We start from the raw sequence: 25,027 nt of genomic DNA on the forward strand, positions 1-25,027 counted from the left end.
ATCTATGTGAGTCTCTCTTAGTGTCTGCATTGTTGTCTAAGTTCTCTGGGATTGTGGATTCTTATCCATTCTTCGATCAAGGGGCATTTAGGTTGTTTCCAGGTTCTGGCTATGACAAACAAAGCTGTTATGAACATAGTTGAGCACATGTCCTTGTGGCATGATTGAGCATCCTTTGGATATATACCCAAAGTGGTATTGCTGGGTCTTGAGGAAGGTTGTTTCCTAATTTTCTGAGAAATCGCCACACTGACATCCAGTGGGGCTGTACCAGCTTGTATTCCCACCAGTGATGTAGAAGTGTTCCCTTTTCCCCACAACTTCTCCAGCATAAGTTGCCATCAGTGTTTTTGATTTTGGCCATTCTTATAGGTGTAAGATGGAATCTCAGAGTTGTTTTGATTTGCATTTCTCTGATGACTAAGGATGTTGAACATTTCCTTAAGTGTCTTTCAGCCATTTTAGATTCCTCTGTTGAGAGTTCTCTGTTTAGGTCTGTACTCCATTTTTTTTATTGGATTATGTGATCTTTTGGTGTCCAATTTCTTAAGTTCTTTGTATATTTTGGAGATCAGACCTCTGTCTGATGTAGGGTTAGTGAAGATTTTTTTCCCATTCTGTAGGCTGTCGTTTTGTCTTGTTGACCGTGTCCTTTGCTTTACAGAAGCTTTTCAGTTTCAGGAGGTCCCATTTATTAATAGTTTCTCTCAGTGTCTGTGCTGCTGGGGTTCTATTTAGGAAGTGGTTCCCTGTGCTAATGCATTCAAGTGTTCTTCCCACTTTCTCTTCTATAAGGTTCAGTGTGGCTGGCTTTCTTTGATTCACTTGGACTTGAGTTTTGTGCATGGTGATAGATATGGGTCTATTTATTTTCATTTTTCTACATGTTGGTATCCAGTTATGCCAGCACCACTTGTTTTTTTTTTAAAATTTATTTATCATGTGTACAACATTCTGCTTCCCACACACCAGAAGAGGGCGCCAGATCTCATTACAGATGGTTGTGAGCCATCATGTGGTTGCTGGGAATTGAACTCAGAACCTCTGGAAGAACAGTCAGTGCTCTTAACCTCTGAGCCATCTCTCCAGCCCACCAGCACCACTTGTTAAATATGCTTTCTTTTTTCCATTTGATATTTTTTGCTTCTTTGTCAAAAATCAGGTGTTTGAAGATGTATGGGATATCCGGGTCTTCTATTTGGTTCCATTGGTCCTCCTATCTGCTTTTATGCCAATACCAGGCTGTTTTCAGTATTGTAGCTCTGTAGTAGAGTTTGAAGTCAGGGACTGTGATGCCTCCAGAAGTTCTCTTATTGTACAGGATTGCTTTGGCTATCCTGGGTTTTTTGCTTTTCCAAATGAAGTTGAGTACCGTTCTTTCGAGGTCTTTGAAGAATTTTGCTGGGATTTTGATGGGCAGGTAATTTTCAAAATAAAGCAAAGTGAATGATTTCAGATCCCCCCAGTTTTAAGGACTGCATAGACGAGGTTCACCCTGTTCCACCAGCCCACCCACACTTCAGAGGGTCCTTAGAGAAGGCCTCTGAGGCTCAGAGAGAGGATCCCTTACCAGTTCTGAGGCTGCTGGGACACCGTGGAGCTGGGCAGAGGCCACAACAACTGTATCCAGGGACAGAAGGACCCAGGGGTGGAGGAATGAAGCAGGGGTGGAGAAGGGGCAGGACTAAGGGCAACTGTCCTTTTGGGACCCCATCACTGCCCCCTTCATGGTCCATTTTAACCTTAATTAGGAAAGAAAAGTCCACAAGGTTTGGCCAGAAAACATGGCAGGGATAGGCGTAGGAGATGCCTTAGAGGGAACACTGCAGGGGTGCTGGTCAGACGGCGGTTAGGTAAAAGTACTTTTACTCCGTGCCAACCCGAGGTCAACCCTCAGCACCATGGACGATAGAACCAACTTTAAAAAAAAGAAAAAAGAAAGAAAAGCAAAAGAAAAGAAAAAAGTTGCCTTCTGATCCTCTACATGTGCTCACACACACATTTTTTTTCCTAAGACAGGGTTTTTCTGTAGCTTTGGAGCCTGTCCTGGAACTAGTTCTTGTAGACCAGGCTGGCCTCGAACTCACAGAGATCCGCCTGCCTCTGCCTCCCAAGTGCTGGGATTAAAGGCGTGCGCCACCATCGCCCGGCCCGAGGATGTTTTTGAGACTGCTTTCCACCTGCTGGCTGCTCTCAGAAAAGATCAGAACACGCACGTACACACACTGTTCTGGGCTGGGGCAGGGAGGAGCGTGGAGTTTAAGATTAAAGCTTATGTATTTAGTTTAGCTTAGTGTAAAAGCTGATTACGTGGGCATCCAAGTATAGCGGGTCAGTTACATTGCTTTCAAGGCAGTTAAACTACACAGGCTAAGTACGCAATGGGGGACAGACTGAGTTCATAGAACTTTGTTATTTTTAATTTTTTGAGACTTATTTTTCTTTTTCTTTTTTTTTCTTTTTTTCTTTTTTTTTGGATTTTTGAGACAGGGTTTCTCTGTGGCTTTGGAGCCTGTCCTGGAACTAGCTCTGTAGACCAGGCTGGTCTCGAACTCACAGAGATCCGCCTGCCTCTGCCTCCCGAGTGCTGGGATTAAAGGCATGCGCCACCACCGCCTGGCTATGAGACTTATTTTTTCAAGACTGTTTTTCTGTATATATCTGGCTGTCCTGGAACTCGCTCTGTAGACCAGAGCCTGCCTCCCGAGAGCTGGGATTAAAGGCATGCAATATCACAGCCACCCGGCTAAGAATGTGTTTATTTTGATGTGTATGAGCCTTGCCTGAATATCTCTTTACCATGTGTGTGCCTGCAGTGCCCGCTGAAGCCAGTAGAGGGAGCCAAATTCACTCTGACACACTAGAAATCAAACCCTGGTCCTCTGGGGAAGCAGCCAGTGCTCTTGACCACTGAGCCAACAACACTCCAGTCCCCGTGAGTGTGTAGTTTTAAATGATCTCAAGGCATATTATTAACTTGGTTGCAAGGTCCAGCAAAAGTTCACCTCAAGATATAATTTTTAAAAAGGCTTTTGCTGATTGGCGGTGGTGTGCAGGCTTTTAATCCCAGTACGCGGGAGGCAGAGGCAGGGTGGATCTCTGAGTTCAAGGCCACCTACCTAGGTCATCTCTGGCCCTTGCTCCGTGCCAAGGAGTGTGCCGCTTTTCTCAGCCTCAGTTTTCCCCAGCTGGAAGCCCTGCAGGTGTCAGAAAAGCCAAGCCTTAGTGTTTCACTCTGTAGACCAGGCTGGCCTCAGACTCACAGAGTCTGCCTCTGCCTGGGATTAAAGGTGTGCGCCACCATGCCCAGCTATATTTTCATTTTATGTGTATGAGTATTTGAAGATGCGTGTGCATTTAGTGCCTTCGGAGGCCGGAAGAGGGCCTTCTATTCCTTGGAACTGAAGCAGCTGTGGGTCACCTGTGAATCTGGGAATCAAGCCTGGGTCCTCTGGCGGTCCAGCCAGTGCACTTAACTGCTGAGTTGTTTTCTCGTCGGTAGGCTGTGTGGTCAAGGGCATTTTGTGCACATGCTTTTTCTTTGACATTTATTTGTTGTGTATATGTACCATGGTGCATTGTGGAGTTCACACATACAGGCATGTGGTGCAGACATACATGCAGGCCAACATCCTTACACATGACATAGTAAAGGAGCCAGGTGTGGTGGATCTCTATGTTCGAGACCAGCCTGGTCTACAGAGTGAGTTCCAGGACAGCCAGGGATACACAGAGAAACCTGTTTCAAAAAATCAAAAACCAGCTGGGCGGAGGTGGTGCACACCTTTAATCCCAGCACTCTGGAGGCAGAGGCAGGTGGATCTCTGTGAGACCAGCCTGGTCTACAGAACTAGTTCCAGGACAGGCTCCAAAACCACAGAGAAACCCTGTCTCGAAAAACCAAAAAAAACAAAAACAAAAACAAAAACAAAACAAAACGAAAAACAAAAAAAAAAGAGGTCCTGAGTTCAATTCCCAGCAACCACATGGTGGCTCACAACCATCTGTAATGGCATGTGGTGCCCTCTTCTGGCCTGCAGACATACATGCAGACAGTATTGTATACAGAATAAAAATAAATAAATAAATATTAAAAAAAAAGAAAGGGACACTGTATCTAGGATATTTTCACAAGAGGCAAGCTCACCTTACAGTGGCCTGGCTCCTTTTTTAAAATAAATAAATAAACAAACACACATTTAGTTGGTGCCAATCAGAGGGGCAGATAATCTGAGGAGCCAGGAACGGGTTGAGCAGGTCCCTCTGCTTGTGATAGGCCCACTCTTTGAACTGTTACCCAGATCAGCTCCTTTGGATCCCCGGCAAAGCTCACAGCACGCGGTTGTGTAGATCTTGCTGTTGGTAGATGGTCCTCACCCCAAGTGTGGCTGTGACACTGACTTCTAAGGAGGATAGCATAGGGGTGAACTTCATCATGGGGCCCGGAAGACACTGCCCCAGCCAGAGGCCCCAGCCACTGTGGACTGTGGCACCCATGTCATGTTGATGAAGTGACCTCCAGCTCATTCACAGGGAAAGACTTAGGCCATTCCACGGGTGTGTGTGTGTGGTTCTACTCAGTGTACCCCTAAACCAGTAAGGTTGCTGAAAGTGGCTTCCTTTGAAATGTTCCTGTCTCAAAATGCCACAGGCAACAGTACTTTTTTTTTTTTCTTCGAGACAGGGTTTCTCTGTGGCTTTGGAGCCTGTCCTGGAACTAGCTCTGTAGACCAGGCTGGTCTCGAACTCACAGAGATCCGCCTGCCTTGCCTCCCGAGTGCTAGGATTAAAGGCATGCGCCACCATCGCCCGGCAGCAACAGTACTTTTAAGTGTCACTTGGGGACCTGGGACAAGAAAAGGAAAGGGGACATCTGGGCACTGTACATCGTAAGTATTTAAAAATACACAGCCAGGGAAACTGTCTTGAAAAGTATATATTTGCATATTTTTCTTTTTATGTGCGTGGATGTTTGACCTGCGTGTATGTATGTGCCTCATGTGCAGGTCTGTGGAGGCCAGGAGAAGGAATCAGATCCCCCGGGACTGAAGTTACAGACGTGGGTTCTGGGAATTGAACCGGGATCCTCAGGGCTCCTACCCACTGAGCCAATCCTGCCTTCCTTTCTTCTCTTTCTTTTTTTAGTATTATTTTAAAGTGTGTGCGTTTACGTACACGTGTGTGCTGATGCGCTAGGAAGACAGAAGCATCTGATACCCTGGAGCTGGAGTTGCGAATGACCAAATCACTCTATGTGGGTGCTGGGAACTGAGCTCAGGTCCTCTGCTGACCTCTCCAACCACCTCTCCTGCTCCTTCCCCCCTTCTCTCCCTCCTCTCCCTCTTTCGTTTTTCTGGAGACACCCGAGGTTTCTCGTAGCCAGATGGGCCTCAGCTCCCTGTGTGGTTAAGAAAGATCTGGAACTCCTGACCCTCAGGCCTCTACACACCCTGCCCCCGCCAGTGCTGGGATTAGAGGCAGATGTGAGGTCACTGTGCTAGACTCTAGTTTTCTGCTGGGGCTTTCCTACCCTTTAAGATGCCCAGGAGCTCTGTGTGTTCATGAGGGTGCGGCAGGGCCAGTTTTTTTGCTTGCTTTGCGGGTTTCAGAGCTGGGTAATGTGCAGTCTGGGGGAGCCGGGATTTACTGCTGAAAAGCACACGATGCGTGCATGCTGCATGCACGCTGTGACGTGACGGAGGCTCTTTCCAACAGGGTCTAGCAGATGCTTCGAAGATTCTGGAGCAGTTGAGTGACATGAAACTTCAAGGAGGTTCGTAGAGCTAGTTTTCTTGGTGTTTAAAAAAATATTTTGCAGCTGAGTGGTTTGCCTGAATTTATGTCTGTGTACCAGAAGGGGATGCCAGATCCTCAGGAGCTGGAGTTAGATGGGGTGGTGAGTCATCAGCTGGGCGCTGGGCGCTGAACCTGAGTCCTCTGAGAGAGCGAGTGCTCTTAGCCATTGAGCCAGCTCTTCAGCTCCATTTTTAGCACTTTTACGCTTTATTTAAAACCTTTTTTTCAAAATCTATTTTTATTATGTATACAGTGTTCTGTCTGCATGTATGCCTGCAGGCCAGAAGAGGGCACCAGATCTCACTACAGGTGGTTGCTGGGAATTGAACTCAGGACCTGCCAGTGCTCTTAATTTCTGAGTGGGTCACTCTGGTCCTTATTTTTAAACTTTAGAGAGCGTCTCGTCTCGTGTATCCAGGTGGCTCTTTCTCTATGCGCACTGTGTCTTGTGCTCTCCTTATGCTCCCCACCCCCCCACCCCGTTTGCACCCACAACTCAGAGCTAGGCAAGTACTCTACCATTGTATTTTTTTTGTTGTTGTTGTTTTTTCGAGACAGGGTTTCTCTGTGGCTTTGGAGCCTGTCCTGGAACTAGCTCTGTAGACCAGGCTGGTCTCGAACTCACAGAGATCCGCCTGCCTCTGCCTCCCGAGTGCTGGGATTAAAGGCGTGCGCCACCATCGCCCAGCATCTACCATTGTATGTATGTACCCCAACCATAGGGTTTTGTTTACTGAGGAAGGAGCTCATGTAGCCCAGGCTGGCCTCTTGCTATATAGTCAAGGATGACCTTGAACTTCTGATCCTCCTCTCTCCTGAGTGTAGGAGGTGGTGGGGTTCAGACATGAGTCGTCGCTCCATTTTTACAGGTGTTGGGGATTGAGTCGGGTCTAGAGTGTACTACATGAGCTATGCTACGTAAGCACTGGATGGACTGAACTCTGGCTACAGCCTTCACTGTGTGTTGATGGAGGGTCAAGCTGGCCTTGAACTAATGTTCCTCCTGCCTCAGTTGCCTCATATTCCCAGAGAATCAGGAAGGCCAGCCTGGGCTACAGGGTAGGACAGACTGTTCCCTCCCACTTCCCTGTGCTCTAGAACCTCTGACCTGGGCTTCGTCCTCTAACTTGCTATTTTTAGTTAAGTAAAGTCCACGTGCCTGGCCTTGGGATGGCCAGTCTGAGGCCCAGCCGACACACCTGCATCAGGGCGGCGTTCAGTGCAGCTGGCTTCCGGAAGTGGCAGAGACACGCTCGCCATCGCCTTCAGGTGCCCTCCTGTTCAGCAAGGGGGAGCGTGCTGGGGGGATGCCATCTCTGCAAGTTTTGGATCCCTTCCTCCCTTTCCAAAACTGGAAGTATTCAAATTCCAGTGCTCTTTGATAAGAAAACAAAAGCTACCTTCCTTAGCAGCAAGGGCTCGTGGGAAGGTGATGGCCTGGGCTCCTCTGTTATCTCTGCGAACCTCACTGCTTCTGCATGCGTGCAGGGATCAGTTGAGAAAGAACATGCAGAGACCTCTACCTCCCTCTGGCTTTGGGCCTAGAACCAGTGCCAGGGCGCTGTGTGGCTCACTGTGCCCAGGAAGGGCTCCCTTACCTCCTACCTCTGCTGGGCCTTGGGAAGACTTTTGTCCAGGGTTCCCTCCTTTTGCCAAGGCGAGTGTATGTCCTGTGGTGTGGGAAGCGAGCACCCCAAGTACCCCGTGTGTTAAGTATATGTCCTGTGGTATGGGAAGCGAGCACCCCAAGTGCCCCATGTGTTCAGTTGCCATGGCAGAATTGGCATCAAGCCCTCCTTCACAGGTCAGCTCCAGAAGGAACCTCATGGACTTTGCGGAAGGCATCTGGAGAGAGGTAGGTCTCAGATCTGGCCAAGGTCCCTGAGGACACAGGGAGCTCTCCAAAGCCAAGGCCAGCCTGGTGAGCAGGCTGTGAGTGTCAGAGACCAGGCAGGGGATGTTTGCAGCCGTGTGCACAGCCCAGCGTCATCTGGTGGTGGTCACTAGAGGAGGAGCCCAGGCTGGCCTCAACTCAGGACAGGCTGCCTGTCTCTCCTACCTCAAGTGCTGGGACAAGAGGCTACAAAACAGGAACAAATATTGACAAAATACGCCCACAGAAAGCAAGAAAGGACAGGAAGTTCTGATCCCTACAGCAGAAATTGGGAAGGGGGTTCTCCCCGAAGGCCCTGACAAGCACAGTTAAAAGTATTAAGCACCATTGCCTGTGGTGGCACACACCTTTAATCCCACCACTGGGGAGGCAGGAGCAGGCCAATCTCTGTGAGTTCGAGACCAGCCTGGTCTACAGAGTTCCAGAGCAGCCAGGACTACACAAAGAAACCTTGTCTTGAAAAACCACAAAAAGTTTTCCACAGGGTGGCCACACACATAATCCCAGCAACTGGGAGGCTGGGGTAGGAGGATGAGAAGTTGAAGCCTAGCCAGGGTTACATGAAACCCTGTCTTGTATTAAAAAATGAATTAATTTATTGATATACTTATGTTTTTGGTTTTTCAGGACAGGGTTTCTCTTTGTGGCCCAGGCTGACCTTAAACTAAAGACATCTATCTACCTGCCCATCTCCCAAGTGCTGGGACTGAAGACCCATGCCACCAAGCCTGCAAAACCCTGTCTTTCAGTGTTTTGCTTACACGTATGCAGTCCCAAGGTGACCAGAGAGGGACTGGAAGTCTAGATGGCTGTGAGCTGCCGCGTGGGTGTTAGAGACTAAGCAGCTGACCCATATCTCCAACCCTGAGACCCCATCTTAAACAAGTAAAACAAGCCGGGTGTGGTGGCCTTGACCCCTGCATTAGGAAGGCAGGAAGAGTTCCTTGAGCTTGAGGACAGCTCCAGGCTAGTTAAGGTTACATAGTAAGATCATCTTTACAAAAAAAAAAAAAAAAAAAAATTATAATCCCCCCCCCCCCCATCTGGGGATGTAGATCAGCAGAGTGCTTGCCTAGCATTTATGAGGCTCTGGGTTTGATCCCCAGAAAGATCTCTCGACGGGGAGATGAAGGCAAGAGGATCAGAAATTCAGGGTCATCTGACTACGTGGTTAGTTTCAGGCCAATCTTTGCTATGAGTTCCAAAAGCTGGATGGTGGTGGCGCACGCCTTTAATCCCAGCACTTGGGAGGCAGAGGCAGGCAGATCTCTGTGAGTTCGAGGCCAGCCTGGTCTACAGCACGAGTTCCAGGACAGCCAGGACTGTTACACAGAGATATACTGTCTCAAAACGCCCCCCCCCAAAAAAAAATCTAAGTAAAGCAAATCATATACAATTGTCACCACAGCGGTCTTTTCTGCATCTGTGTGGCACACCAGCCTGCTGCCGGGACTATTCACTGGTTCAGAAACTTTTCAATCTGTGGTGATGGGAATTGAGTCTCAGGTCCTCGTACATAGCCAAGCCCTCAAAAACCTTGTCATTAGTTTTTAGATCCTTATGATGGTGACTCAGAAGACACTCCGGGTCATTCCACCTACCGCAACTACCGCCAGCGTGCCTACCGCCTCCTGGGTGACAGGAACCGCAACACACCTTCCTACACATTGAAGTTCAAGGTTGCTGAGGAGACCCGTGTGGAAGACTCACTCCCACCAAAGGCTCCAGATCTCACTCTGAAAGCGTCTGGCTGGGCCCCCATCGCCCTGGAGGCCAATGATGTTGACATGCAGCCTGAGGGCGAACTGAAGGCACTTGACCCCCAGGAGGCCAACGGTTGGCCTGCCAGGCTGTCTCCATCACCAGAGGACTGGAGGATGACAAGGGTTGCCAACCCCCTCATTCCTGTGGAGACCCCAGAGATGAGCAGACACCTGCCGAGCAGAGCCAGAGCATCGCGGCCACCTCCCAGACTTGGGAGTGAGAGAGATAAGGGGCCTAGGCTGCCACTTTCTAAGAGGAAGCTGGAGCTTTTCCTTTCAGAGCCTGAGAGAACTAAGAGGAAGAAGTATGCTGCGGCCTTGCCCAGGGGCTGGGTTAGCGCAGAGTCAGGGACACACTCAAGACCAATAGCAAAGAGTGGTAAACAGGTCTCTACCAAGCTGGGGAGACAGCTCAGAGGGCCTGATAACCAGAGTTTGATCCCTAGGACCCACATGGTGGAAGGGGAAAACCATCTTCGACACACTGTTCTCTGACCACCACACAGGAACAGAGTGGCGCGCTTGTGCACGTGTGCACACACAGTGTGAAAAACAGATAGGTTACAACTCAGCGACGGTTCCAGTGGCCTTCGCTGGGCCTCCAGACCCCAGGACCTTGTCTATTTATTTATTTGATTTTCGAGACAGGGTTTCTCTGTAGCTTTTGGTTGCGCCACCACCGCCTGGTGACCCCAGGATCTTGTGACATAGCCCCAGCAACCTTCCTGCCTTAGTCTCCCGAGTGCTGGCTTGCGGGCTGAGGCAGAGGCAGGGCAGATCCCTCCCCATTCCTAAAATGTTCAGAAGTCTAACTGATCAAGCCCTCTGTGCCACCTGGGAGCAGGGTCTCTTATAGTCAGCTCAGACTCAGCCTACGAGAATGTTGTGCTCACTGTGGGTGGCATGTTTCCTCCTGTTCCACTTTTGCCACTTTGTTCATTGGAATTTTCTTTCCTGTAGGTAGTGAGAGCTGAACAAGAGTCTGGTGCAGACGCCAGAAGTCCAGGTCCCATCTCCTCTCCAATCTAGTGTCATCCCCATGGCATGGACAAGGACCACAAGGTTCCCAAGGACAAATAAAAAAGGTGCCACAAGGAGGTGCCCAATCTTGGCAGAGCAAGGTCCACCTTGGGGCCATTCCAGCACTGGTTAGGGGTCGGGTCTTGCTCATCAGTGCCCAGGCTGGCTCTGCCAGAGAGGACAACAGGGTGGATGGTGACTGTCTAGCAGAACTGACTCTTCTGACTATAGGAGGGAGCAGGTGGGAGTGCTCCCTGGGGAGGAGGTGCTCCCAGAACCAGAAGTACAATTATGGGGCTGGGGCGAAACTAGTGTTGCCAGCACTCCCCCAGACTCGGGCAACATCCTTGGAGGACAGACAGCAAGGAAAAGCCACTGTGGTTCCTGTGGGCTCTGCAGGGCAGAGTCACCTCCATGTTCCTGTTCCTCAGGGAGATAATGTTGGCAGCTTTTGTTTATAGTGAGAGGTGCTGTGTCTGCTCCCAGAGCCCTTGGGGGTTAGGACAGTGCCTCTCTGTTAAGGAGTCCTTACAGCTAACATGTGCCACACCCACTGTGGAAACCCAGATTCGAGAACCAGGTTAACTGCCACCCTTACTGTGAGGCCAAGGCCACTCTCTCACCACGCTGGGGCGGTATGGACATGAAGTGTGGGAGAAGGGGATTGGTGGCAGGACTGTGTTTAGGACAGGAAAGGTGCCTGGGGGATGGAGGTGTCAGACAGCCGAGTTTCAGTCAAGAACACAGTTGTAGGCAGGCTCGGGGTGAAGTGCAGTTCTAGCCTCGCCTGGCTGCTTCAGTGTCTGTGACCATGGTGACAAAGGTGAGGTGGGCTGGGGTGCAGCTGTCAAGAGCTGCACCATGGGGGGAGACGCAAGGATTCTCACAGCAGACAGAGCGACCACAAGAGGTGGGAGGCTGCCATGCTTAGTGTTTTATAATAAAACAAGCCGTTCCATAGCCGTCCACACACAGACGTGCATCTTTCCAGCCTGTCCCCACCTCAGCAGCAGCTTTCACTTCCTCCAGCGCAGACCAAACACTTTCTTCTTACCAGTCCATCCAACTTCCCAACGCTTAAGGATTAATGAATGTTAGCTATTGAATGTTACTATTCCAGAAGGATCCAAGAAGTCTAGCTCTACTCAGTGCACAGAACTGCAACTCCACGCTCGTAGAAGCTGCGTGGGTCTTCCTTTGTAGCAATTTCAAAGTCCACGGTGAAGATAAGGTCTGCCCGAGTGAAGTTCAGGTAGACAGGCAAGGTTACCTGTAGGACAGACAGGGGGTTGCTGTGACTCACTCTGGAGACAGGAAGTCCTGCTCCCATGGGGTTCAGGCTGTGGTGAAGTTGTTGTCAGGCAGGGGGGGAGATGGCACTCACCACGCTGGCCTTCTTCTCGGCATTTGTCTGCTTCACCCAGCGTAGCTGTGTTAGCGGGAGGACTGTGGAGATGGCGCTGGAGAGCGATAATTTGCTGTTGTTGCATGTGGCTCCTTGAAGTTTCAGTCCTGTGAGGAGACATGGAGGCCTGGGCTGAAGCGGCCCCAGCCACCCAGCCCTGCTTACAGGGCACCCACAGGCTGAGTGGGGCTCTGCCTGGCCACTTGCACTACAATCAGGTCACACTGAATGGCTGTCTGAGCACCCAGACACTAGCTTACCTGTGACCCCAAAGCTGCAGGCATCCAGGGTGGCACTCTGTGAGGCAGTGACATTGACTTCCAGGCAAAGTTCCTCCAGGGACCAGCTGTTGGCTTGTGCCACATACTGTCTGGTGGCAGTGATGTAGGCCTCAGGCACAAACAGGCCACCCAAGCACACGTGGATATTCTGTAGAAACAGAGCCCCGGGGAAGGAGAGCAGGTCAGGCACAGACCTGGGCTGTCCCCAATGCCATCCTAAAGGACACTTTTCTATCCAAGTCCAGCTCAACAGGCGCTACCCTGACTTTTCAGGGCCATACTCGCCCACCTTCAGTTCCTTGGCACCACCAGATGCGGCCGCCTGTGAGATATTCTGTAGCTGTTTGATCCTCTCACTGAAGTCCGACACCCACTGGATAACCGTCATGCCTGCAGGCACCGTGTAATGGGACCAGCTCCTAGGCAAGATCCCTGCAACAAGGAACCAAGACCCAGGTTTGGCATCAGCTCTGCCAACTCCCCAGCAGCTGAAGTGGCTCAGGCTGCCAACACCTGCATAGCACAGCTCTACTCCTGGCTGCACCTGGTACCCTATCCACACCCAGTAGGCCCAGAGCATGCTTGTCAGAGTAGCGTGGGGTGCACGCTTGGCGGCCCAGCACTGCATGCAAGTGCACTCTGTCTCTGGACTGGGGACACTGCCCTGCTCCTGCTTGTTTTGTGTCCCTTCACTGCATCACCCTGCAAAGTCACAGAAGCTGCGCAAAAACTTCAGGGAAGCCCAGGGAAAAGCGGGGGGGTTTCTCTGACCCTCCCTCGCTCCTGAGCCGCCCTGAGGAAGCCTGAAAAGATGCAGGCAAGGCTTAGTGCTGCAGGGTGCCTATTCACGGGAGTGGACAGCTGACCAGCAAACCCTGCACCTCAGCACCTTTCACCAGCTCGTTGATGAGTGTGCGAAGGTAGTTGGTCTGCTTCTTCTTCCCCTCGCACACTTGGACCACGTCAGCAAGGTCCTGGCGTACATCTTGGAGTAACTTGGCTCCCATTTTCACTTCTCTCTCAAAGAACCGAAACAAAGGATCCTAAAACCAAAGAGAAGAGGAAAAGTCTGTCTACAGAAGCAAGTCAACTTTAAGAGGGCCTCAGATCTATCCTACGCCCCAGCCTTGCCACCAGCTCCCAATATAAAGAATGACCTCGGCCCCTAACTCTCAGATCATGGACAGTTCTGAAACAGTTCAATTAAAAGTGGCCTTTCCTTTTGCTCAAGGTTGGATTAGCACACCGACTCTTAAGACAATGCGAAGGCTCCAGCCCAGCTACCTTGATGTTCTCCACAGTGCGCTTAAGTGGGCTCAGTGTCTGTGGGATGAGGTGCAACCAGTTAGATGCCGTGGTGTGCAGTGTCCTCATCCAGGCAGGGCGCCCATCAGATGTGGAATCTGTCCTTGTCTTCTTCTCTGTCTCTGCATAGGCCAGGTCATCCTCATCCTCCAGCATCTGCATCTTCAGCATCTTACTGATCATGTCCACACCTAGGCCAGCCATGGGTGGGAGGCAGGCAAGGAGGAAGAGTTCAATGTCAAGAAGCAGTGGTACATCACCAGTAAGTCACTACAGCAGCCTACTGGACTCTGCACACATGATCTAGTGCAGACCAGGCCCAGAGAAGAGGTAAACACAGAAGAAAACAGGCCATGTTAGACTAATAAGACAGATCCAGTGTCCGGGCATGCCCCATGACGTTGCAGTATGTTAATACAGCTTTGGGTCTCAGAAGCCATGCATTCAGTCTGCCATGGGGATGTTTGGGATGGCAGCTGGGATTCCTGTGAACTCTGCCCACAGCCAGTTGTGACTGAAGGCACAGTAGTGCCTGGCCTGGCCCTCTCCCATGGAGACTGAAGGTCAAACTGATGAGCTTCCCTGCTTTCTGGACTGGGAAGGCTGAGAGCTGGGCAATGACCCTGGAGCACCAGGTTCCTGACAGTGCTGATAGGACACAGGAGTTACTACTCCTGGTCTCACTTGCCCCAGCAATTTTCTGAGACCCATACAACGACAGATGGCTTATATACTGGAGAGGCTGTACCTAACCTGCTTAGCTTCCAGGTCTCAAATACTCATTTTCAAACTAAACCCACAGAACAGCTGTTCACTACCCACTCTCCATTACAATAGTCCCCAGCTTCTCACAAAGGTGGCCTCCTCCCACAAGCACTTCCGACACGTGAAGCACCTCAGAAATAGGCAAGCTCCCAGAGAATGTTCTCTGTAGAAGGGCGAGGCAGCTGGGAGCCATCCAGCCTGCCTCATCTGCTTTGGAGTGTTTGCGCCAGCTCTTCTCAGCCTTCTCCTAGAAATCAGGTTAGGCAAGCACCTCTCAAACCTGTCACTCCCAGAAAGTACTACAATGTTGCTACTGATCTGGAAAGTCTTGCTTTAGAGTCGCTGACTAGCCCAGCGATGGTGGCCCACGCCTTTAATCCCAGCACTCGGGAGGCAGAGACAGGCGGATCTCTGTGAGTTCGAGACCAGCCTGGTCTACAGAGCTAGTTCCAGGACAGGCTCCAAAGCCACAGAGAAACCCTGTCTCGAAAAACCAAAAAAAAAAAAAAAAAAAAGAATCGCTGACTAGATGGCACTTTGAATGTATTTCCAGTTTTATTTTCTTGGCTCTCTTCTGGCTGAAGTCACTTCTCAGTTCAGAAAGTCTTTTGTGTGTGTTTTGAGGCAGGGTTTGTCTGTTCCTGAACTTGCTCTGTAAACCAGGCTGACCTTGAACTCAGAGATTCATCTGCTTCTGCTTCTCAAGTGCTGGGATTAAAGGCGTGCACCACCACTGCCTGGCTCCTTACCTGATGTTTTTTTTTTTTTTTAAATATTTATTCATTTATTATGTATACAATATTCTGTCTCTGTGTACGCCTGCAGGCCAGAAGAGGGCACCAGACCTTATTACAGATGGTTGTGAGCCACCATGTGGTTGCTGGGAATTGAACTTAGGACCTTTGGAAGAGCAGGCAATGCTCTTAACCTGAGCCATCTCTCCAGCCCCCCTTACCTGATGTTTTTAAAGATGTTTTATGTAGCCTAGGTTGGCCAGCCTAGGTTAGCCAAGAACTCTTGACCCTGTTGCCTCTACCATATGTGTGCTAGGAAGCCAGGCTCTAATGGCTGTTTTAGGACAGCGTTGAAGGGGAGGGTCTGCGGTTCACTCACAGAGCTGCTAAGTTGTGTTAGGCTCTGGATTCTACTCGCAATGTTGTGAAAAGCAAAACAAAAACTGACTTTATACAAGGTATGTTTTGTTGTCTAAGGCATGGTCTCATGTAGCCTGAGCCTAGGGCATGCTGTGTAGACCAGATGTTGAACTCTGGTTTTTCTGCCTTTGCCCCAGGCTAAGGCACAGGTCTGTGTATCTACCAACCAAGCCCCTATCAGTGCTTCCAACCTGGAACTAAAGCCACTTTTCTGCACCTTTCCAGAGGTGAAGAAGCCCTACTCAGCAGGCTCTAGGGGAGTGAAGAGACTCACGGCCCACCTTGGGTGGTAAGCAGGACCCTCTCGGCATTGTTGGGCAGGCCCAGCCACGAGGGCGTCTGGGCATCAGGCAGCAGCTCCACCCACTGCACGAACTCCTCTCGCCTGAGAAAGCAGGACATTTGGAATCAGAGTTGGGCAAACTGGCTCCAAATGTTCCCTCCGCCACGACTTCTGTCCCCACAGGAAGCCATACCTGATGCCGTCGGGCATCTGGATATCCTTGTGCCCATCAACCTTGCAGGCCAGCTTGAATTCACTATCGAAACTCCGGGTTGTGAACAGACGCTCCAGGAAGGTATTAAGTAGACGTTGATCAAACTCATTGTCCACGCGGCCACCATAGATGGACTGGGCCATCAGGGTCTTCAGGGCAGACCATGGGATCTTATCAGGTGAGATGTTCTGCCGGCCCTGGGGTGAAGAGAGGCTGAGTCATACGGGTACACGCAAGGGGCTGGCTCTGTACCTCTGAGGGTGCATCTGCTCACCTGGGACCTACTCCCGTATAGCAAGTGCCGCACTGTTAAGTTCTGGCTGCTAAAACACTAGCACTCCTGAGTTCTCACATCACATGTGATGTGTCTGAGTATGATTTCCCCTAAGTGCACTGGCATCATTGGTGTGGCATAGCCTACTTGCCTTGGCTGTGTCATCCAGCCATGTGTCCACCGTGTCACAAGCCGATCGAAGGTCAGATTCTCCAAATTCGTATTTCTTTGACCACCCCAGCGGAGCATAGCGCAGGCGCTCTTGGATAATGGCATGGAACCATGCCAGCAGAAAGTACAAGCGGGCACGCTCATTTGGAGACTAGACGAGGAAGACGACCAAGGACAGAATCATCAGAGAGCATCATGTGTTTGTCTAAGACAACTAGACACTACTTTAGAAGTAAAGATCTGAAGAGTGACTCACACCCTCACACCTCAGCCACCTGGACTGCAGCAGCAGTCAAACAGTATGGCCGACAGAAGAAAGTACCCAGTTTGTGGACCAGCACAGATACGACGGCACCTGAATTTAGACAGGCTTTCTAAAAATGAACTCAAACAGTGGATTTTGGCACTAAGCAAAGCAGAATTGACAGGGATCCTTCCTGAAGTACCGTTGTCCTCATGTGGCACAGGGGCAGAGTGGCTTCAGGGGCTGTGCCTACTATGCAATCTGGAGTGGACTCTGGGGTGCATCTGCTCACTGGGGACCTCACTCTTCCTGCCTTCCCTCGTGGTCTTGGGTTTGTGTGCGGGTGTACCCAGGGCCATGTCCTTTACCTTGCATATCCGAGAGACAGGGATGCTGCTGAACGTCCTCAGCATGTTAGCTTTCACCCCAGGCGGTGGCTCAAACACGAAGATGCGGCCTGCACGGAGCAGGTTCACTGGCACCTGAGGGAGAAGGTGGCCTTTATGATGTCTGCTTTTATTTTAGGGAGACAAGGTGTGGTTGACCTCAAGCTCCTGGCAATTCTCCTGCTCCAGCACCCAAAGTTCTAGGCTTGCAGATGTGCCACCACAGCCAGCTAACCCTCTGGTTTTGATGCAGTAGTTTCTTGACTGTGCACAACACTTACACAAAAGGCTCTAGCACCCAGAGCTCCTACACTTTTTGCTCACCTTGGGGTTGATCTCCATGGTGAGGAAAAGTCGGAAGCAGGCGTGTGGCTGCAGGGAGTGCAGCTTCTTTTCCAGCTGCATTAGCCACCCTGGGGCCAGATGTACATTCTTCAGCATCACCCACCTGCACACACACAAGGTCACAGTGACTGGACAGCCTTCACAGGGATCCTGGGTACACATAGGTCTTTAAGACCAAGCTAAGCCGGGCGGTGGTGGCGCACGCCTTTAATCCCAGCACTTGGGAGGCAGAGGCAGGCGGATCTCTGTGAGTTCGAGGCCAGCCTGGTCTACAAGAGCTAGTGCCAGGACAGGCTCCAAAGCTACAGAGAAACCCTGTCTCGAAAAAACTAAAAAAAAAAAGACCAAGCCAATCACACCCACCTGCCTGACTTCACAGCGGTGTTGATGGCCTTATCTGCTTGGTTAAAGCCTTCTGCCGAGCCTGAGACAAGGAAGCTTAGTGTGAGCAGCAGCAGCCTTTTGCTCAAGGCTGGCACATGCCCACGAAACCATTAAGCGTCCTTACCAATGGCAATAGAAGTGATCTGCGTGTTCTGTTCAGCTGCGAGGTCCTCAACATGCCCACTGGCATCATACCCAGGCACAGAGCACATCAGGACAGGTGTGTTTGGCTTCACCTGTAAATGAAACGGTAGATGCGAGATAGGACCTGAAGGAGGTGTTTGTTGGCTTTGGGGAGATTGCAGCCAAGAAGCAGTGTGCCTGGGCTGTGGCCAGCGCTGGTGCCAAGGCAAATGCTGTCTATGGGAGCCAGGATGAGACACTGGGACATTACCTCTGTGCCCACAATGTGGGTGAGGTCAAGTGGCTGCTCCATGATGGACATGAAGGATTCCCCGAGGTTTGTGGAAACAAACATGTGGGCCATGGCCAACAGGCGGTCAGGTCGGAAAGCTTGAATGAGCAGTAAGCGGTGGATGGCTTGCCCGATGGGAGCTGAAATGAGATATGGCAAGGGTGAGTAAAGGCACTCTTGGAGATAACATCCCTTCTGACTTCTCAATTCAGGGAACTGGCTCAGCCAAACGCTCAGCCTGAGATTCAGCTCACACCCTACTGATTCTCTTGGGCCCAAGGAGCATCTGACATTTCAGATGCCCAGCGACAAGTTTTTAACACTAGGCATGGGAGTACTGAGCAGGTGCCATTGGTTGATATTACAATTCCCAGGCTAGCCTTGAACTCATGATCCTGCCACTTCTTCCTCCATGGTGCTGGGATTACAGATGTGTGGCTGCCACACCTGGCTCATTTGTTGACTATGTGTGGTTGCCTGTATGTGGAAGCATGTGCACTCACATGCTATGGCATGTGTGTGGAAGGCAGAGGACAACCTCAGGCATCAATCCCTTCAGCCTGCAACAGGGTATCTCTTTACCACCGTGTGACCAAGGTTAGTTGGCCTGTGAACTGCTGTTCATCTCTCTCTGCCTCCCATCTCCTCGCAGGGGGGTGCAGGGGTCATTGATGCTTGCACTACTGTCTGTAGGTTTTGGGAATTCAAGTCACCTGTCTTGTGTAACAATCACTTTTACCCACTAAACCATCTAATCCCTAGCCCCCTAATCTGTTGCATTATGTGGTCCTGGGTAGCCTTAAACTCTGAGATCTACATATTTCTGCTTCCTCAGTGATGGTATTAAAGGCATGCATTACAATGCTTGACAAAAATAAAACTTTATTTACTTATTTTTGAGACAAGGTTTCTTTCTATGTTGCCCTTGGTTGCCCTGGGGGGAGTTTTTTTTTTCTTAAATACATTTGAAATTTTTTATTTTGTGTGTACAACCATGTGTAGCCACCACACCCAGCTCATCCGTGGACTGTGCATTGCATATGGAGTGTGGAGGTCAGGATGGCTAGGGTTGGTTCTTTCCTAGCTCGTGGGTCAGAGGAATGGAACGCAGGACTTTACCCACAGAGCCATCTTGCTGGCCCTCGCCTATTGATTCTAAAAGCACAGCACATGTGTCTGCTGGCAGCAGACGCGTAAGACCTCACTGGGAAACAGAAACCTGGCTGGCCGAGTGCCCTGTGCGCTGGGCTCCCGAGACCACATGCTGCTGCCCCTCTTGTGGCCTGGCCAGCCCAGGGCCAGCTATGCTCCACTCAGTCCGTGTGGCACAATCACAAACATTTCCCCCTTCATCTGTTAGGCATCCCCATACCTCAGTAAGGAGAACTGACTTCCCAGGGCCTTAGGCCTGCTAGGTAAGTACTCTATCACTGAGTTATGTGGTATCACTCGCCTCCTCCATCCTCCTATGGTCACTAATGATGACTTGAGGGAGGAATGAGAAATCTGGTCCTCCATTTCTTAGTCAACTTCTACTTAGGAGCCATCTCTCTAAATGGTTTCCTAAAATGGTGATTTTGTTGTTTTGAGACAAGATCTCATCATGTAGCCTAGGCTGGCCTGGAACTGTTAATCTTCCCACCTCAGTGTCCTGAGTAGCTGGGATTCAGGGCTCATCACCATTCTGGACTGGCTTCTAACAGGTTCTGATGCTGGGGAGTCACTGATACTTCTCTTGGGAAGCATTACACCCAAATTTATATTAAGGTTCAGAGAGAGAATGGCAGGGGCCTGGATCTGACTCACTTGTAGGTGTTTCCTCGCTCCAGAGGTATGGCACGGTCTGCTCTGGTGAACTACTGTCCAGCCAAATGCCAAACTGCTGCAGAGACAACAGGGAAGTGTCAGCACAGAACAGCTACCTGGTGTGTAGGTGCTCGGCACGCAGCCCAGGCTCTTGCTCCACTGGCTGAGCAGGCCTTTAGGGTCTGACACAGGCACACAGTCAAGACTGTGGGCTTCCAGACGACATTTCTCACTGGGAACACGTAAGACAATTACCTCATCTGCCTGAACTTTTGCAATCAGATCCTTAAAGGCAGGCAGACAACTCAACCTCACGACAGCTTCCGCCTGCTCCACAGTCAGACCCTGGATTTTGGGGGTGGAGCCGGCACTCAGCACAATCTCCTTCCCTCTGAGGAAGTGCTGGAACTCTGCGTCATAGGTGGGCTCCCTGCGAAGGGGGGCACAGGTCAGGCAGAGTATCTTTACACAGAAACTGAGACAACAGTTGTGATTCAAAGGCCAGGGAAAGGAGAAGGCACCCCAACACAAGATGCCAGGATGACCTGCAGAGCCATATCCACACCTGAGCCAGCTGGACTCACCCCATGGTGCCTTTCAGCTTGATCCTCGCCAGCAGCATGGCAAAGGTGATGTGGTCCTGATGCAGCATGCCTCGAGCCACCCGGTTAAATGCCACCTGGGGACCAAGAAGGGAACATTGGTGCTCTGGAGACAGTACTTCTGTATCCTCATATCAGACAGACGCATGCTCTGCTCTCTACCTGGAAGAGGTCCTTGGTTATGATGGAGAGGCGCTGCGTGTGGTCAGTGGCTCCCTTCAGGTTCGGGTTCTCATACAGCACGTTGTGGTAGATATCGAGGAAGAATTGCAGTGAGTACTGATACAGGAAGTGTACCTGGAAGGAAGTCACGTGACTATCAGAGTGGGCCCCAGGCCAGAGTGGGTTCAGGGCTGCTATGCCAAGGGCCTCACCTGCTTCAGGGACTCCATGGTGAAGTAGATGCTGCTGCAAGCAGTGGACAGTGGCAGGTACTGCTGGGACACGGTCTCCACCTCCTGCATGACAATGTCTGTCTCCTCCACTTTTCTGGTGACCTCGGCAGCTTCCCGCTTTAGATTCTCCAGGGTGGTTATAATGGTGTCGTCATCCAGAATTCGGCCTTTCACTTCGTTGAGAGCTTGCAGCAGAGACTTTTCTAGCTGCCGTAGACGCAGCTGAAATTCCCCTTGAGAGAGAAGACAGCACAGGCATTCCTATTTCCTGGGGTGTCCAGTGTCATCCTTGCCCCCTCATCCCTCAGAGCCCAGCCTGCCACCTGTACCACCACCTGGAAGTGGAGGACCAGAACCTTCCAGAACCTACCTTGCAGTTTCAGGAGGTCTGAGCGCTTCTCATCCACGTCGGGCCTTTCTGCTTTAAGCACTTCATTGAGACACTGGCTCTGTAAGCTGCTCCGGGTGACCGTGAAGTTCACAAAGGTGACCCGGGAACAGAGATCTGGTGGGAACTCCACCTGTCAGAAAGGACAAGACAGGCTGGTGGCTTCAGTCACCTTCTAACACCACCGTCCTGCTCATCTCCCAAGTGTCCCCTGCTTACAGTTGGGTCTCGGGTAGACAGAAAGATGACAAATGATGGTGACAGGTCTATGTCTTGGTCCCCAAGGGTAATCAGCACTCTCCCTCCTGTCCGGCGAACTTCACGATTCAGTACTGGATTCAAAACTGGATCATAGCTTTCCACATCCTACGTAGGACACAAAAAGCAGATGTCAGTTTCCTATCTGGGCCAGTGCACCATCCATAAGCCACCAAGCCCTGCCTGTGATCCTAAGTTGAGTTATGCCTTTTTATCGGGCAGGGCACTTGTACATGTGAGGCCTGGGTTTTATCCCCAGCAACGAAAACCAGCTCAGAGATATGCTAACCACATGGTTTATTAGCCACACTGAACACTAGCTTTTGTTTGTTTTTGTTTTTCAAGACAGGGTTTCTCTGTGTAGCCCTGGCATTCTTGAACTTACTAGACCACACTGGCCTTGAACTCAAGACATCTACCTGCCTCTGCCTTCTGAGTGCTGGGATTAAAGGTGTGTGTCAACACAGCTGGCTGAGGGGTTTTATTCTTGTTTTAGTATCAAACAAAGCCTAACAAAGTTCAAAGACCATCAGGGTTTGAGCTGTGTGATTTAGATTTACTTTACATCAACTGTAGATTGATGGACCACAACAGGAGTGACAAATCCAAATACAGACACAAACCTGGACGAGAAGGGGATTGCCAAATCTCAGAGCACTCTCCAAATTCTTCCGGAAGGCATCATCTAAGAAGCTGGTCCTTGTGATCTTCCGGTCCTTATACTCATTCATGATGAATTCTGTAGCCTGACCCGAGGGGTCAATGATCAGTGGGTACCTGAGGGTGAGGTGACAGGAGAGCAGGTGAGGAGTCCACCAGGAAAGGCAGAGGCTCCTGTTCACACACAGATGTGACTTAAAGAAAGTTATTTCTCTGAAGCCTTCCTGTGGTGAGCAGAACTGAACAAAGATGTAAAAGCAAACATTGCCCTCTTAGCACAGCCTCCGCCATCTCCTCCATCCAGGTATGGTGGATACAGTTCAACAGGGTGGCCATTCACACGGTCCCTAGCCGTACCTCCGGCCTGGAAGCACATACCTGTTGAAGCGCTTTAGCATGATGGCATTTTCTGTGCACAGGTCATCAGCAGGCAGAGAGCTGGCTTGCCAGCGGAGGCGCTCGTCAGCATTGGAGAGATACTCTGTCCTTGCGATGTCTGTGCGGAACTGAAAGGGGGGCTGGTTATCTCCCCTGTGACTTGGCATCACTGACAGTCCAGTTAGGACTTGGTCAGTGCCCAGTGCTGGCTGGACTGCCGGTTACCTGGATGTTGGCTTGCTGTAAGTGATGAGACCAGGTGGTGAACAAGTTCTGGCGCATCTGCTGGTCAAAGTACCCTGCATAAGCAATGAAGGCAGCGGACAGGAGGCAGTCACCAGCAATGGTGGACATCTGGTTTTTGAAAGTTTCACTGGTCTTTTCCCAACGTTCCCTTTCAGCAGATAAACTCTTTAGAAGCGCAGTGCTCCGGTTTACCTAAAGGGGGCGGAAAGGGGGACGCAAATGAAAAGACATATTTAGGAATACCCTGAATACTACAGAGGAACTCAGCCATGGGGCCAATGAGATAGTTCAGTGAGTAACAGCTCTTGCTGCCATGATGGCCAGAGTTCCATCCCTGCAACCTACACAGTGGAAGGAGAGAACCAACTCCACAGAAGTGTCCTCTGGCTTCCACATGTGTGCTATGGCATACACATACCCGACCCCTGAATTAATGAGGAAAAAGTATCTACATTGTGTGCAGGGTCCAGGAGAACTAGAAGCAGACTCCGGCTGGGCTACAGACACTAACAGCACGTGTGTTGGGGTCTCATCAGAGCACACGCCAAGGCAGAGCTTTAACCTTCAGCTCTGACACATCTACACCTGGGATTTGCCTGAGGTGAGGAACAGCTGGGTATGGCCAAGGGGAAGACACACCGGTAGCCTATGTAAAGGACTCAAGGAGGAAGTGAGTTAAAGTCACTGTTCTTAGTGCAAACTCAGGGTCCCAACACACACGAGCCGGTTCACTGTATGACTCAACACTTGTTAATCTAGGCTTCCACCAGGGAGACCATAAGGACCTTCTATGTAACTGAGACTTCAGAGAATCTTGGGTAGCAAGGCAAGGCTTACTTTGGCTTCAACAGCCGCCAGGTCTGCCTTGATGGCTTGGGCCTCTGAGATGAGGACTGCGTACTCCTCCTTGTAGCGGGCGATGCTGGCCTCCAGATCCCGGATCATCTGCTCCACCTCATTGGCTTTCTGCTGGTTGTCCTTGGCATCATCTTCCAGTTTCTGCAGCTCATTCCGCAGGGGCTCCACTCTCTTTAACATGTCTGCATAATTCAGCTGGGAAGGGCAAGGCATAGGGTGTGACGAACAATGACATGTAACAAGGAACAGGTGTAATGACATGAATGTGAGAAAAATGCCACAATGAAGCCCATTACTTAGAATAGCTAGTTAAAAATAAAATCAAGGGATGGTGCTGGTGCTTGTAGTCCTGGCACTTGGGCTGCAGTAATCTGGGCTTTAAAGGGAGATTCTCTCAAAAACCAAATGGGGTCTAGAAAATGGCTCAGCAGTTCAGAGTAATTTCCACCCTCACATTAGAGAGGACCTGAGTTTGTTTCCCAGCACTCAGCCCTTTTCTGGATTTCTCATGTACACACATTCACAACACAGACACATACACAATTTAAAAAAAAAAATAATGAAATAAACCTTAAGCTGGGTGGTGGTGGCACATGCCTTTAATCCCAGCACTCAGGAAGCAGAGGCAGGTAAATCCCTGTGAGTTTGAGGCCACAGAGCTAGTGGTCTACAAGAGCTAGTTCCAGGACAGGCTCCAAAGCTACAGAGAAGCCCTGTCTCAAAACTGTCCCACCCCCTCAAACAAACAAACAAAAAACCAAAAAACCAAACCAAACCAAACCCTTAAAATTAAATCTTATGGCTAGATGGTTCAGCAGATCAAAGTGCTTGCCACGTAAGCCCGGAGACCAGAGTTTGATTCTCAGAACCCTTGTAGACTCCACAAGATGTCCTCTGATTTCCACACACCCAGGAGACACACATCCATGGAAGAACTGGCTTTCTCGGCCCTTTCTCAGATCACTAGCCCACTCTACCCTTGGCAGTGCCTTTTCCTTTCCTAATAAGCTAAGTCTATATCTAACCCACAACTAATTTAAAAGGCATGACTTTTTCTCTATCTTTTCCTCCTGGAATCCACACTCTTTCCACCTAACCTATACTATGGTTTTCTTTTAAACACAAACAATGAACAAAAACCCAGAAAATGACCACAGGAGCATAACAGTAACGAAAACAAAGAAGTGGCAGGGCCGGCTGTGGAAGAACCCACCTGTGCAATTGCCCACTTCACCATGGGGCCGCAAGCCAGGGAAGCCCGGTTGACAATTTCATAGTTGTAACTGGGGTTGGACATGTAGTTTTTCTTCATTTTCTCCCTTATGGCATCACTAGGA

General features: G+C 50.3%; 2 protein-coding genes across 2 annotated transcripts in view; one reads left to right on the forward strand and one right to left on the reverse strand.

The window, feature by feature from the left end:
- The first annotated feature begins 6,966 nt into the window (after positions 1-6,966).
- Positions 6,967-9,948, forward strand: LOC121434286. The gene is made up of 3 exons (XM_041633096.1): positions 6,967-7,065; positions 7,601-7,651; positions 9,238-9,948. Exons 1-3 carry the CDS (start codon positions 6,967-6,969, stop codon positions 9,946-9,948), a joined length of 861 nt encoding a protein of 286 aa, XP_041489030.1.
- A 1,436-nt stretch (positions 9,949-11,384) lies between these two features.
- The window catches only part of Dync1h1 (dynein cytoplasmic 1 heavy chain 1), a 66,263-nt gene continuing 52,620 nt past the window's right edge, over positions 11,385-25,027 (reverse strand). The window contains exons 53-78 of the mRNA XM_041633281.1: positions 24,904-25,021; positions 23,670-23,885; positions 22,812-23,024; positions 22,587-22,714; positions 22,172-22,325; positions 21,510-21,656; positions 21,273-21,423; positions 20,882-21,135; positions 20,670-20,804; positions 20,490-20,584; positions 20,161-20,335; positions 19,906-19,981; positions 18,079-18,239; positions 17,809-17,920; positions 17,664-17,724; positions 17,280-17,403; positions 16,938-17,051; positions 16,306-16,476; positions 15,860-16,077; positions 15,665-15,768; positions 13,444-13,655; positions 13,049-13,202; positions 12,449-12,591; positions 12,139-12,307; positions 11,858-11,985; positions 11,385-11,743 (exon numbers count right to left, since the gene is read on the reverse strand). Of these exons, the coding sequence (XP_041489215.1) occupies positions 11,615-11,743; positions 11,858-11,985; positions 12,139-12,307; positions 12,449-12,591; positions 13,049-13,202; positions 13,444-13,655; positions 15,665-15,768; positions 15,860-16,077; positions 16,306-16,476; positions 16,938-17,051; positions 17,280-17,403; positions 17,664-17,724; positions 17,809-17,920; positions 18,079-18,239; positions 19,906-19,981; positions 20,161-20,335; positions 20,490-20,584; positions 20,670-20,804; positions 20,882-21,135; positions 21,273-21,423; positions 21,510-21,656; positions 22,172-22,325; positions 22,587-22,714; positions 22,812-23,024; positions 23,670-23,885; positions 24,904-25,021 (3,862 nt within the window). The 3' untranslated portion in view covers positions 11,385-11,614. The remainder of the gene's footprint in view (positions 11,744-11,857; positions 11,986-12,138; positions 12,308-12,448; positions 12,592-13,048; positions 13,203-13,443; positions 13,656-15,664; positions 15,769-15,859; positions 16,078-16,305; positions 16,477-16,937; positions 17,052-17,279; positions 17,404-17,663; positions 17,725-17,808; positions 17,921-18,078; positions 18,240-19,905; positions 19,982-20,160; positions 20,336-20,489; positions 20,585-20,669; positions 20,805-20,881; positions 21,136-21,272; positions 21,424-21,509; positions 21,657-22,171; positions 22,326-22,586; positions 22,715-22,811; positions 23,025-23,669; positions 23,886-24,903; positions 25,022-25,027) is intronic.

The sequence above is a fragment of the Microtus oregoni genome, unplaced genomic scaffold (genome assembly GCF_018167655.1).
Source record: "Microtus oregoni isolate MIOR12 unplaced genomic scaffold, Mior012 000043F_ref0000047, whole genome shotgun sequence".
Lineage (NCBI taxonomy): Eukaryota > Metazoa > Chordata > Mammalia > Rodentia > Cricetidae > Microtus > Microtus oregoni.